The sequence below is a fragment of the Esox lucius genome, chromosome 13, assembly GCF_011004845.1.
Source record: "Esox lucius isolate fEsoLuc1 chromosome 13, fEsoLuc1.pri, whole genome shotgun sequence".
NCBI lineage: Eukaryota > Metazoa > Chordata > Actinopteri > Esociformes > Esocidae > Esox > Esox lucius.
Genome location: NC_047581.1, coordinates 24,916,187 through 24,930,957, shown reverse-complemented (window position 1 = coordinate 24,930,957; position 14,771 = coordinate 24,916,187). Strand labels below are relative to the sequence as shown.

Sequence of the window (14,771 nt, the reverse complement as noted above, 5' to 3'; positions counted from 1 at the left end):
TGTTTGAAGAACATCAGTAGGTTTCACCACATTGCTATTCATGCAGATTATGTTGATGATAATTTTGCTGCATATGAAAGATTTTCTCTGAGCATCAACATTTATGAAATTAGAATGAATTAAAAAGAACTTTCAATATATTGTTGATATATTTTGTGTGTATATATATATATATATATATATATATATGCAGTATACATATCCAAGGCTGATAGCTTTTAAAGGTGAGGTAATAATAATAAAAAAAATGCATTCTGTTTGCAAAGTGTTTATATAGTTAAGATCTCACCAGATATGAGCTTAAAATCCAAATGCCAATCTGAGTCTATACATGTGATGGAGAGGCACGTGGATGGGTCACTGAATAGCACGTTTTCCCAATGAAAATTCAATACTGACCTAGTCAAATATCAGCTCGGCTAGTGAGACTACTGCCAGCAACACAATCTAAAAACATACACCCTTACTAGATTATCACTGGCAATCTGGCACACGTGACCTACTGTAGGCATGTAAATATAATTCAAATGGGCCCTTAAGTGAAGTAAAAACCACTCACCATAGGATAAGGCAAACCATAAAATGGGTTTACATAGATTAGGACAGCATGGAAGCCTGTCTGTCTGTTTCTGCTTTAAAACCAATTAGATGCAAAACAAGTGAAGTACCAAGGCTTGAAATTTATTCATTGACACACCTACTGAGTTAAACCAGGTATATTTGTCCAGCACATAATCTCAAGACAATTAGTTGGGTATAGAAATTGCCAGAGACAAATGTTTCAACACAATGCTCAGCTCAATAAGCCTGATGCAGTCTCCATCATTCACAGCCTAACAACCCTGCTAACAATGGATGTCTCCTGTGTTTATGGAGCAGCTATTTGTCCCACTGGCTTTAAATGCTCCGTTTAAAGCCAGTGGAAAACAGTGAAATATTAGGCTGCCCACTCTCTAGACTGCTCTGTGACACTTACACTAAAACACAATCCGAGATTTAATGAGACTTATAACAACATTGGTTCCCATCAGCCTTCCTGCATTTCAATCACATACAAATGCAATTCAAATTAGTTGCAGTATATTGTTGCTTTCCAAGCTAAGGGCCAGATTCTAGTTAAATGGACATGTCACTATGGACTCGACATGTTTTGCCATTGCAAAGAAGGAATATGAATTCCTACATAACAAACATTCAGTCAAACAGCTTTGCTAGATCATTTGCACATGCGAAATGCAAATTTAAGATAATGTTACTAATCTCGACTAACCTAGCTGGAAAAAAAAGTATTTTCACAGTAATTATTTTAAACTTGCACATTCTCAGTGTAGGATGATGTTTGATTGAATTGAGCATGCTGAGTTGTAATGTTGTATTAATTGTTCACCTGGTCTGTGCTCGGAGTGTCTGCGATGTCATTCATACTCCTACTTTGGGCATGATCTGTAAAACAACACAGAATAAGTACACAATTGATCACATCTGTAGTTAGGATATGGAAAGAGTTGTAACCATCGCTGGAAAATTTGCATTTGTTTCTACTAAATTAAAAGGGTTCATGCTCTGAAAAAGGATTACATGTCTTCTAGTATTCTCTATAGCTCGAGAAAAATTTAAAAAGACAAAGGGAAATAACTAGATTATGAGTAATGTAAAAAGCCAAACAACGAAAGAGAGATAAAAAGAGCGCCAGCAAGCCCTAGTGGGATGACATAAGCAAGTGAGAGGGATGGATAGAAGCAGACTCACGCAGGCGTCCATAGCCTCCTGACTGGGATTTCATGCGGAGGTCCTCTGTGGAGCGATTGAAGGCTGCTGCTGCACCGGGACTACGGGCTGATGAGGATTAGGATTACCAGGATTAGGACATGCAATACCTGGAGACTACAGTATTTCCTGGGTCTAGAAAAAAACTTTGTTATTAAATAAATCTCTGCAGAATGTCTGGACCTTTGTGATTTGTGAATTCCATGTTTTAAAAGCCAAATTGACCAATCCAGTGTTAATCTTTGAGTTGGGTGGGTGATAAATGTTTGCTCACTCAATTTTAGTCTAAAATGTCAAATAGATTATCCAGAAAAGGTTGATTCTGCATACATTTTAAAGGAACCAACTGCAATAGGATTGGCATGGATGTACATTCGTACTCTGGGGGTCAATAGTCTACACGGCCCATTGGATGTGGTTCAACAAAGAATTGGTTATGAGGTCAGTTTTAAATATTTGTCAGTTTTGAGAGAAATTATTTCAGAGACTTTATCCATTTGTTTTCTCCTTAAATGTTGTTGGTCACAAGATCGTATTGAATGTGAAAACATTTCTGACAGGATTTCTCTTGATTTTAGCCTTCATATCAACAAAAGCTGCACTTCCAGTAAGAGTGTATAGACCACATATATTGAATCCACAATAGCTATCCTTGAACAGAGCTGCAGAGGGACACTCACCGACGCCGCCACCGCTGGCCTTGCCCATGTCGGCCAGAGAGCGGTGAATGGGTTTCTTGGTCTGGTGCCTGTGCTTTCTCAAGAGAACAAAGCTGATCTTCTCTCTCAGCTCAGGAGCCAACATGCCCTCGTCTATCTGCTGCTCAATGATTTCATCTGGAGGAAAACGCTGTTTTATTATTTCTGCAATATCACTCATGACCGTCACTTTACGTTTTACATATTACCATAACGATTTTCTTGTCAACTACAGAAGGCAGCTAAGACCACTCCAGTATATTGTGTACATGAGGTTTATAGCTTTCGGACGGGTGCAACACGCTCTAACACATCTGCTGGTCATTTCAGACACAGGCTTGAAGTAACCACAGAAACCGAATCACACAAGACGCGCTGCACTTGGCATGCCTTAGTTTCTCTGTAGAGGGGAGTGTCTGTTGCTCACCAACTATCTGAGGCAGTGAGTATCCCTCCAGGTCCAGCAGCACAGTGCCGGTCTGTAGACACGTCCTGAGCTCAAACAGGCTGTGCAGGGACAGGGTGGACACGTGTGGCTTACTCCACCTCTCTCCTCCCTCTTCCACCTTCTCCTCAAACTTCACCCATCTGGACCACACCACAGGGAGAGACAGAGGGCATGTTTTCTAAGGGACAAATTACTTAAACCAAACTGGTATGATGTAAAGAAAAACCTTGGGACCGACACAAACATTAAAATATTTATCGGTAGCCCACATTTTCATTCATTGTTCAAGCCACAATAAAGAAGAAAATTCATGACTAAACTGGAAGGTTCTAGAATAGAATTGTCGGAATCTGTTGAACGTATCTGTTGATTGTATTTTTGGTATACCCATGTGTACGTTAAAACATTCATTCATCCATACTAAATGTATAGCAATAAATGTCATCTTGATTGCCTGTCAGGTTTGGTTCAAATTGCCTGTCAGGGTTGACTTCTACTGTATGTTTCGGTTATGTTTCCAAATGGCTGCTTGTGTATTTTGAGGGTCATCAGTCACCTGGCAGACTCTTTCCACTCTAAATCTTCCCCGTCCTGCTGCAGGGTGTCCATCTCAGTAAACAGTGTGGGGGTGGGCATGTCATCGTCCTCTCCCAGAATGTAGCGGAGACGCTCCGCTGCTGGGGACACTTGGACAAACACCCACAAGTCAGGGTCATATTTACTCTGGACATGATTTACAGTTTTGAATCACACAATATGACATGCTTCCTCTTTGCTTAACATGCTCATCTATTAAACAGGAGTTTTAAGCAAAGGTGCATCACATTACTGAAAAATGTAAAGCTGAATATTAGTATCTGTACTGGGTGGTTGTAATTCCTCATACTTATGTAGGTATGGTGGTGTGCTGATGAATTGTCTCAGCAAGGATTAAACTCCATTTCAGATTGGTAAGGATCTTGAACTTGTAAGCATTTCTATCAATCTAACATAGGAACTGTTGTGACCAGCAGGCTTGGGCAAGTGTCAATTTCCTATTGTCTTAAGCACTGACAACCATATACAACCAGATAATCTTCTGTTGTAATGATTTCATTACAATTCACTGGATTTTGTTAACCCATGACCACTGTAGCTATTACTTAGCTAGTATGTTAGCAACACTAGCCAAACATGCTAGCACATGGTTCTCCAGCAAGTAACTCGCAGCCCATTAAGGAGTAGCTTGCAAAAAGTACAAGCAGTTTAACCAAATTATCATAATGAAATCTAAAATGTTTTTGACACATCTCAGCTTGAAATGATCCCACCCTTGTTTAGTCACTGGGTAAGTAGACTTTAGTAAAGCTGGATAGATTTTAGATGGATAGATAGAAGCTAAATTAAGGAACCAATTAATTCAGTATGACAAATTCAAGAAGAAGACTAATGCACAGATTTTATTGACATGTGGTGCTTTTACAATTGCTACTGTTACAGCATTTGTTGCTTTTAATTTAATAAAAACCTTTAATTTGTGGTTGGTTGAATTAAGCTAAATAAATGTTTTAAGTGTCCAGAACTAATGTCCAGAAATAAAAAAGGTGCAGTGGTGTCTTAATTTCTTCCGGAGCTGTATGTCTTTGCAAGCAAGTATTTCCCTCTTTTCATGTAAAAAAAATATTTAAATATTATATTGATGTTGGACAGACAATTATACTTTTTAAAATGACAATTTTCCCAGCATTCTCTATGCCAAATATTTTGGAATTGTTTTTAATATCTGTGGTACAGTAGTTGTTTCTTATGCCACACAAAGATACATAACGTATACTTTTGTAAACTAAACTGATCTGATCATTAAATTTGCTTTTTATTTTTGCACTTTCTGCTACTGAAAAGTTTTTTTCTAATTAAATACAAATTTGATGCATTGGGAGTCCAACGTTTCTGGACAGGTAGTTTCGCACAATTCTGGTAAATTCCCTAGAAGTCCAGTTATCCTATCTGTCCAGGAACTAACATGAAGGCCACAGGACTGAAAATAAAAATGTTGTTCACACACAAAGTTGTTCTCACACAAACAAGTAACCATGTCTCTTTCATAACAAAATGCAGTCATGTGTGGTAATCCTTTTATTCAATTGAATAACCAATGCATGCTGGGAAAATAAATTGAAGATTTTTTTATAGGTTAATACTACTCAAATCTGGACCTTCTACCTTCAACTGTTTCAAAATAATTTTGAAATTAGAAACATTTTATGTTAATTGTTTGCCAGTACTGTTTTCTTTAGATTGCAACTTGTTAAATTAATCAGTGATCTAGATGACCATTAATGGATGAAGAGACCAGTCCTTATGGCCATTGCACAGTGTAGAGGAATGTGGACATCCTCACTTAACAAAAACTGCCTGAAATCTGATTAATCAGGGGAAGGTTCTATCTAAGCCTGGTTATATTATCTCTTGGCCTCTGTTTTTTAGTCACTTTAAACAATACTGATCCACTCCCCCATGCTGGGCAATAAAATATGCAGTCATCTCAAGGTGAATAACAGCTGCCTGAAACTGAAAAATTGTAATTGTCATCTGTCCAGACTGTGAGTTACACTGATAGTTATGATACAGCCGGCCTCACTGGAGTGTGAAGTGGCTCAGTTGGTTGCTCTGGAATGGTTTGATGTGCTCATGTGATGGGATCTTGAGACATTTACAGCTTTGATGATAACATTTTAACTGTACTGTTTCTAGTCAAAGAAACCACACTCTTCCTAGTCAAAGAAACGGTGCTACATAACGAATAGGTAACCATTGGGAATGGGGACAATGACTCACTGGTTCGGTTGATGTCTTGTGGGACCTGGAGGTCGTGTGGGTCCATGAGTCCCTCCTCTATGTCGATGTCTCTGTATCTGTCATCATAGTCCTGATCATGGTGTCTATGGTGGTCGTAGTGTCTGTCTGACCTTTCCACGTCTCCGAGTTCACGGGCCCCTGCGGAACGTCTTCGCCTCCGCTTCCGTCTGTACCCACGAGGCACTGGTACACCAATGTAGACATTCTGGTGGTCTGGGAGGAATCAGTAATCAAAAAGGTACTTTAACAATAATTTTGGGTGAGGCACCATGGTAGATGAACTAATGGTCTGTAAACAAACAGTGATGTAAAGTCACTTTAACGTGCATGATTTCAAGCATAGAAACCAATTAAACTAACACTAATAATAGTTTTAAAGCAACAACCTTGACAGACACTCATAATGACTGGGGCCTATCATATCATTCATTAATCCTTGGTATAGAAAGAAACATTTCCATGAATGTTCAATCATTTAAACAAACAATGAATAAATTATGATACAGTGTTCATGTTAATTTTGCTAATGAATGAATCATTGATAATTATTTATGTCATGAATGAACGGTAAAGCAAATACATTCTTAGTGATCTGCAAGATTAGTCTTATTTCTTGCTTTGTTTTTTTCCTACATGAAATATGTGTCAGCTTCAAACAGCTAAAACCATGTATATTTTGCGAGCTTTGCAATGTGCTCCTTAAAGGTGGACACTTCAGTACTTTTTTGACAAATCTTTTATTAAAAGTGTGAATTATAGGGAGATAGATGGAGGTGTATACTACATTTATATCTGGACCAAGTTATATTCCCCATGAAACTCCATAAGCCGGAAGAGCTGCACCTGCTGCAAGTAAAATAAAAAAGAGGTTCCTGGCACACTATATTGTCGTTGTAGGTCCTGAAATGAAACACTTGCCTGAAACTCACACACATTTCTGTCTAATGTTATATCTGATGTAGCCTACATCCAGACCACAAATAATATTTAGTTTTAAAAGGTTAAGACCACCCTCACTTCTTGCTCATGTAGAGAGTTTAAATTGTGGTCTGTTCCCCTTCTAAATAAATAGACAATAAGTCGACACTCTCTTTTGCTGTCTTTACCAGTGACCTTGTGAGGGAGGGAGAGGCAGCATGATGCCACAGTATAGACATGTTATACAGGTGCTGGTCATAAAATTAGAATATCATCAAAAAGTTGATTTATTTCAGTAATTCCATTCAAAAAGTGAAACTTGTATATTATATTCATTCATTACACAGAGACTGATATATTTCAAATGTATATTTATTTTAATTGTGATGATTATAACTGACAACTAATGAAAACCCCAAATTCCGTATCTCAGAAAATTTGAATATTGTGAAAAGGTTCAATATTGAAGACACCTGGTGCCACACTCTAATCAGCTAATTAACTCAAAACACCTGCAAAGGCCTTTAAATGGTCTCTCAGTCTAGTTCAGTAGGCAACACAATCAAGGGGAAGACTGCTGACTTGACAGCTGTCCAAAAGACGACCATTGACACCATGCAGAAGGAAGGCAAGACACAAAAGGTCATAGCTAAAGAGGCTGGCTGTTCACAGAGCTCTGTGTCCAAGCACATAAATAGAGAGGCGAAGGGAAGGAAAAGATGTGGTAGAAAAAATTGTACAAGCAATAGGGATAACCGCACCCTGGAGAGGATTGTGAAACAAAACCCATCAAAAAATGTGGGGGAGATTCACAAAGAGTGGACTGCAGCTGGAGTCAGTACAACTAATGAAAATACCAAATTCAGTAGCTCAGAAAATTAGAATATTACTTAAGACCAATACAAAAAAAGGATTTTTAGAAATGTTGGCCAACTGAAAGTATGAACATGAAAAGTATGAGCATGTACAGCACTCAATACTTAGTTGGGGCTCCTTTTGCCTGAATTACTGCAGCAATGCGGCCTGGCATGGAGTCGATCAGTCTGTGGCACTGCTCAGGTGTTATGAGAGCCCAGGTTGCTCTGATAGTGGCCTTCAGCTCTTCTGCATTGTTGGGTCTGGCGTATCGCATCTTCCTCTTCACAATACCCCATAGATTTTCTATAGGGTTATGGTCAGGCGAGTTTGCTGGCCAATTAAGAACAGGGATACCATGGTCCTTAAACCAGGTACTGGTAGCTTTGGCACTGTGTGCAGGTGCCAAGTCCTGTTGGAAAATTAAATCTGCATCTCCATAATGTTGGTCAGCAGCAGGAAGCATGAAGTGCTCTAAAACTGGTAGACGGCTGCGTTGACCTTGGACCTCAGAAAACACAGTGGACCAATACCAGCAGATGACATGGCACCCCAAACCATCACTGACTGTGGAAACTTTACACTGGACTTCAAGCAACATGGATTATGTGCCTCTCCTCTCTTCCTCCAGACACTGGGACCTTGATTTCCAAAGGAAATGCAAAATGTACTTTCATCAGAGAACATAACCCAGCAGCAGTCCAGTCCTTTTTGTCTTTAGCCAAGGCGAGACGCTTCTGACGGTGTGTCTTGTTCAAGAGTGGCTTGACACAAGGAATGCGACAGCTGAAACCCATGTCTTGTATACGTCTGTGCGTGGTGGTTCTTGATGCACTGACTCCAGCTGCAGTCCACTCTTTGTGAATCTCCCCCACATTTTTTGATGGGTTTTGTTTCACAATCCTCTCCAGGGTGCGGTTATCCCTATTGCTTGTACAATTTTTTCTACCACATCTTTTCCTTCCCTTCGCCTCTCTATTTATGTGCTTGGACACAGAGCTCTGTGAACAGCCAGCCTCTTTAGCTATGACCTTTTGTGTCTTGCCTTCCTTCTGCATGGTGTCAATGGTCGTCTTTTGGACAGCTGTCAAGTCAGCAGTCTTCCCCTTGATTGTGTTGCCTACTGAACTAGACTGAGAGACCATTTAAAGGCCTTTGCAGGTGTTTTGAGTTAATTAGCTGATTAGAGTGTGGCACCAGGTGTCTTCAATATTGAACCTTTTCACAATATTCAAATTTTCTGAGATACGGAATTTGGGGTTTTCATTAGTTGTCAGTTATAATCATCACAATTAAAAGAAATAAACACTTGAAATATATCAGTCTATGTGGAATGAATGTATACATTATACAAGTTTCACCTTTTGAATGGAATTACTGAAATAAATAAACTTTTTGATGATATTCAAATTTTATGACCAGCACCTGAAGAAATTGACAGTTGTATTTTCATAGTTGAAATTCAGGCCTGGAATTACATTTGAATTACAGCTCAGTCTACTGTATGTCTGCATCTATCAGCTGTAGAAAATTATTCTAGTTGTGATTTCAAACTACGGTGAACTATGGAAGCAGAATGGCTTTACTCATTGTTTCATATAATGGCAATTTTTTCCCAGCACTGACCATTGCTGTAGGAAAGAAATACAATGTTAATCATATTAATTAAAAATAATGCTTTCATGCGGACCATAAACACTCCCATTTAAGGGCGAGTTCAATCTCTGTTGATGCCTCTTTGATCTGGAGTTATTGACTAATGTTATCAGAAGCTAAGCGGAATTTGATGAATTCATTACAGGTTTGAAATGACAAGCAAGGATGTTTGCATATCATTTGCATACTGTATCATTACCAAATTGTAGCGACTCAATAACCGTACAAACATTAAAGAACGGTTCTGGTGGAATGCCATCAAACCCAGGAGATTTCCGTTTCATCATACATGAGTGCATTCTTAAGCTCTGATAAAGAAACATGTTTGTCTACAGTTTCCGCAACAAGCTTTGGGACCTTAATATTTTGGATGAATGCATTGCATTTGTTTGCAATTTGCTGTGTGGTGTCTCCGAGCTATATAGGTTAGAGAAAAAGGTTTGAAATAAAGAGTGAATTCTCCTATGTCATGAATAAATAGATCAAGTTTTAATTATGGTTATATGCCACATTTTCTCACTCAGTTGAACTATCATGGCTAACAGACAGCTAAGACGGTACCCTTCAAAGTAAAAGTTAAAAGTAAAAAACCAGCCCTGTATTTTTAGGTCACACTAGAGTACATGTACCACTTCGAGGTAGGGACTGTAATTTGCTTGCAATGAGAACATTGAGTTAGACCAATGGTACAAAAAGCCTGCTAAAGTAATAATGTAATAAGAGTGTAATATTATCATAAAAAATGATTCATTACTATTTGCCTAAAGGAAGCTAGAAGCTAGCTGAAAATAAAGCTGCATGCCTGCTTCTAGTTTTAACTAGAAGGCCTGATTGATTTAAAGATGGTTGTCCCTTCTAGTACTGTAGGTTCTCCCATCTCTGCCAAGAAGCTCTGCTAAACCAATGCCATTCTCCCTGACCAAGACCCTAATTGCCTTATTACCGTATATAGTTTGACTTGATGGCCAGCTCTAGGAACAGACTTTTTTCCACAATATTGGGGCCCACTTTCACAATGATGGTGCTCCCGGGAACATTCAATAATAGCAAAATAGCAAAACATTTCAGAACCTTCCCACCAACAAAGTTGTAGAAACATCTCAAGGATGATCAAAGGTCAGTGGATGCATATGAAGTGTCTCATGAGTGTCATATGAGTGTCATAGAAAAGGATCGGATTACTTTAAGAATGTACATGAGATATTAACGTTTTTTGTAAGGAAATGTATATGAAAAATGTATTTGTAATTATGGGGTGTTTGTAGATAGATTTTTAACATTATAAATTAAGTCCATTACACAACAAAATCTGTAAACAGCAACAAGGTTTGAACATTTTCCAAAGACACTCTATTAGATTAGGATTGATGGAAGCTTGGTACTGTGCAACTCACCCTCTTCATATTGGTGGTGAATGTCCCCCATACCGCGGTCTCCCATTCGCTCATGGTCCATCCTGGAAAACACCAAAGAGAAGGACGTGTATTTCACACAGCCTACACAACCGCCATGGTCATGAACTACAGGTGGGGCTGTATAATCATGAGGTAAACTGTGTGGAAGGGAGTGTGCACATTCACATGCATGTGCGTCTTTTTGAGTCTTTTTGTGTATACGTCCACACACGCGAGCACGTTCTTGCAGTAATGCGCGTGTGTGTGATTCCACTCAACATGTAATCCCAATAGAGCAGTACACCATGTACAATGACCAGCAAGTGAGGCTGCTACTGATGATTGTCACAGATCAATCAGGAGATAATTAAATGGGAGGCAAACTCAATGGAAAGATTCATAATTAAAACAGATAATCAGTCCTTCAACACGTGACTTGACATACCATTAGATATGGGGTAATTTCACTCAGGATACTCCTGCTTGGATGGCTTACTCTGTCTCGACCCAGTGTTTTTTTGTACAACCATCGCAGAAACATATACTGAACTGACTAAGGTTTACATTCCTTTCTCAAAAGTATCAACGGCCCTGACAAACCTTTATTTGTGAAAAGAGTAATTTCAATCAATCAAACGTATTTATAAAACACTGTCAACTTTCACAAATATCTTACATACAGTGGATATAAAAAGTCTACAAACCCCTGTTAAAATATCAGGTTATTGTGATGTACAAGAATGAGACAAAGATAAATCATGTCAGAATTTTTCCACCTTTAATGTGACCTATAACGTGAACAATTCAATTGAAAAACAAATCTTTGAGGGTGAAAAATAGAAAACTCCCTATAACCTGGTTTCATAAGTGTACACACCCTTAAACTAATACTTTGTTGAAGCACCTTTTGATTTTATTACAGCATTCAATCTTTTTGGGTAGAAGTGCTCCAAATCTGTCAAATTGCGGGGACATCTCCTGTGCACAGCCCTCTTCAGATCACCCCACAGATGTTCAATTGGATTCAGGTCTGGGCTCTGGCTGGGCCATTCCAAAATGTTAATCTTCTTCTGGTGAAGCCATGCTTTTGTGGATTTGGATGTGTGCTTTGGGTCATTGTCGTGCTGAAAGGTGAAATTCCTCTTCATCTTCAGTTTTCTAACGGGAGCCTGAAGGTTTTGTGCCAAAATTGCCTGGTATTTGGAACTGTTCATAATTTCCTCCAGCCTGACTAAGGCCCCAGTTCCAGCTGAAGAAAAACAGCCCCAAAGCATGATGCTGCCACCGCCATGCTTCACTGTAGGTATGGTGGTCTTTGGGTGATGTGCAGGGTTGTTTTTGCGCCAAACATACCTTATGGAATTATGGCCAACATGTTGAACCTTGGTTTCATCAGATCATAACACATTTTCCCACATGCTTTTGGGGGACTTGTTTTTGAAAACTTCAATTGGGCTTGGATGTTTTTCTTTGTATGAAAAGGCTTCCGTCTTGCCACCCTACCCCATAGCCCATTCATATGAAGAATACGGGAGATTGTTGTCACATGTGGCACACAGCCAGTACTTGCCCGAAATTCCTGCAGTTCCTTTAATGTTGCTATAGGCCTCTTGGAAGCCTCCCTGACCAGTTTTCTTCTTGTCTTTTCATCCATTTTGGAGGAACGTCCAGAACTTGGTAATGTTGTACCATATTTTCTCCACTTGATGATGCCTGTCTTCAATGTGTTCCATGGTATATCTAATACTATATGGAAATTATTTTGTACCTTTCTCCTGAATGATATCGTTCAACAATGAGATCCCTCTGATGCTTTGGAAGCTCTTTGCGGACCATGGATTTTGCTTTGAGATGCAACTAAGAAAATGTCAGGACAATCCTACTAGAACAGCTGAACTTTATTTGTGATTAATCAGAGTCACTTTAAATGATGGCTGGTGTGTAATGACTTCTATTTTACATGAGTTTGAATGTGATAGGTTAATTCTGAACACAGCCACATCCCCAGTTTTAAGATGGTGTGGACACTTATGCAACCAGGTTATTTTAAGGTTTTTATTTTTCATTTTTCCCCCACGAAGATTTCAGTTTGTTTTTCAATTGAATTGTTCACATTATAGGTTACATTAAAAGTGGAAATATTTCTGACTTGATTTATCTAGTCTTCATCACAAAACCCTGGCATCTACACAGTGGTGTGTATACTTTTTTTATCCACTGTACATACCCAGTTAAAAAAATATAAAAAAAGCAAGCAACAACAAAATATAGATGTAAGCATATAACTAAATACATGCATTTCCATTTTCATTTGAAAGTTTACCAACTGTGTTTGTATAGCCATTTAGATTACCAGCTATACAACATCCATTGTGAATATACCCCATATCAGTCCAATTGCTGGTTTGCCAGTGAGAGAGAGAGAGAGCTGGCTGTTATATTATACATTATGTTATCCCTATCAAATGGCTTAACAGGAAAACTGAGCAACTGCTTTGTTAAGGCCATAGCTGTTTGAGGCTGTTGAGCTTGTCAGTGTGTGGCTCTGGTTAGCGCTGGCTTCCTGTATGTGTAATTGGTCCTGTCACATCAGTGTCCTTCACACTCAGTACACAGGCTGAGTGGAACCTGCAGGCCATCACTGCTCTCCTATACTCTGACAACCTGATCGATGGGCCTGCAAACACATTTCAACTCAATGTGGATATGCAGCCATAGTGTTAGATGCAAACAATTGGTCTCTGGGTCTCGCTCTCTAACACATACTCACACTTGCTCTCTCACTTTTTATTCCCCGTCTCTCTGTTTTTCTCATTCAATCTCTCTGCATCTTTCTCCCTCTCTTTCTTTTGAAAGACATGTAATGGACCCACTATACAACTTCAGCCCATCTCAGATCATCTCTATAGTGCACATTCAATATGCCTAATAAAGTGAAATAAAAATGATCACAAATATAATAAACAGTTACAATACTTTTTTTTTTTTTGAATCAGCTCCCTGTTCAGTAATTGACATGAAAATTGTGATTTATACATTCTTAATCAGTTAACAGTGACTCAATTCCATGAAACCAAATTCATTCAGAAGTTGTGCTTTTTCCCTGTTCAAACATATTTTTCTGAAGATCATTAATAAAAATGATTGATTTGTTTCAATAAACACATTTTTTTTCACCCCAACTGCGTCACGACAACTGTTCATTCCCCAAGAACTTTGTTAGATACATTTACTGAAAAGGATTTCACTGTAACAGTATATTGTATATTTATACGAGGTCTATACAATCCTACATCATAAAAAAACACTATATGAATTGAATAAATCAACAAAAGTTATAAAGATTTTAGGACTTAACCTGCAAATGAGTTTTGATTGTGGTGAACTCCACCTGGAGGAGAGATTGATTTATGTACAAAAACATCTTACCTGGTGTAGTTTCCTGGCCTGAGCAAATGAAGAGAGTGAGAGGTCTTCTGTTAATTGCAGGGATGCATCAAAGAAAACATAACCTATCATTAGATCTCTAATAAACTACTGAAAACCCCAGACTGAAAAGAGAGTTGTGGTCTCAGTTCTCTCTCTCTCTGTCTCTCCTCCTCTCTGACCCCTGCTTCTCTTTCAACCCTTCCCTTCTCTCTCTCTGATGGCTCAATACCCGGACTATTCTCCATCATCAGTTATACATTTGTAATTTAACAGAACAACGAATGCTAGTTCCAGCACAAGGAATCCAGATATAGCCTACATCTGCCGCCCTCACACCATTTAACAACAGTCTAGTACAATGCTTCTTGATTCATTGTTTCAACTATGACAAACAAGCCACATTTTTATGGAATGAATTGCTGATACTGGGGTCATTAACCTTTTCTGAATCTTTACACATTGTGTTAATACATCATCAACATCCCCACAACCTAAGTAAAAAAAAAAAAAGTTAAAAAAATCAGAGAATTTGTTTATACAGCTTTTTTAAATACAGAACTATCTATGTGATCACATGACAAAGAGAGGTAGAGTGTTATGGGTGGGCTACAGGATGGCCCACCAATCATTGGCTAGCGTAGTGAAATACAGGACGTCATCGTAGGATTTCAAATTCCTCCACTGGATCATCACTGAGGGCATTGCACAGGCATCCTCGCTGATGTAGGCAGCAGTAGTCTTAAGACAACCGCAGAAATGTTTGCAAAG

The 14,771-nt window shown here is 38.7% G+C and overlaps 1 protein-coding gene across 2 annotated transcripts in view; it reads right to left on the bottom strand.

Annotated features, from left to right (window-relative positions):
- slc4a5a (solute carrier family 4 member 5a) overlaps positions 1-14,440 on the bottom strand; it is a 38,078-nt gene extending 23,638 nt beyond the window's left edge. The window contains exons 1-8 of one of the 2 annotated variants that reach the window (XM_010902710.2): positions 14,004-14,440; positions 10,575-10,636; positions 5,731-5,964; positions 3,470-3,599; positions 2,893-3,053; positions 2,448-2,603; positions 1,750-1,836; positions 1,388-1,443 (exon numbers count right to left, since the gene is read on the bottom strand). In XM_010902710.2, coding sequence (XP_010901012.1) covers positions 1,388-1,443; positions 1,750-1,836; positions 2,448-2,603; positions 2,893-3,053; positions 3,470-3,599; positions 5,731-5,964; positions 10,575-10,635 — 885 coding nt within the window. In that variant the 5' untranslated portion in view covers position 10,636; positions 14,004-14,440. The remainder of the gene's footprint in view (positions 1-1,387; positions 1,444-1,749; positions 1,837-2,447; positions 2,604-2,892; positions 3,054-3,469; positions 3,600-5,730; positions 5,965-10,574; positions 10,637-14,003) is intronic. The other variant, XM_010902708.2, reaches the window with a different exon arrangement.
- Between the last annotated feature and the right edge of the window lie 331 nt (positions 14,441-14,771).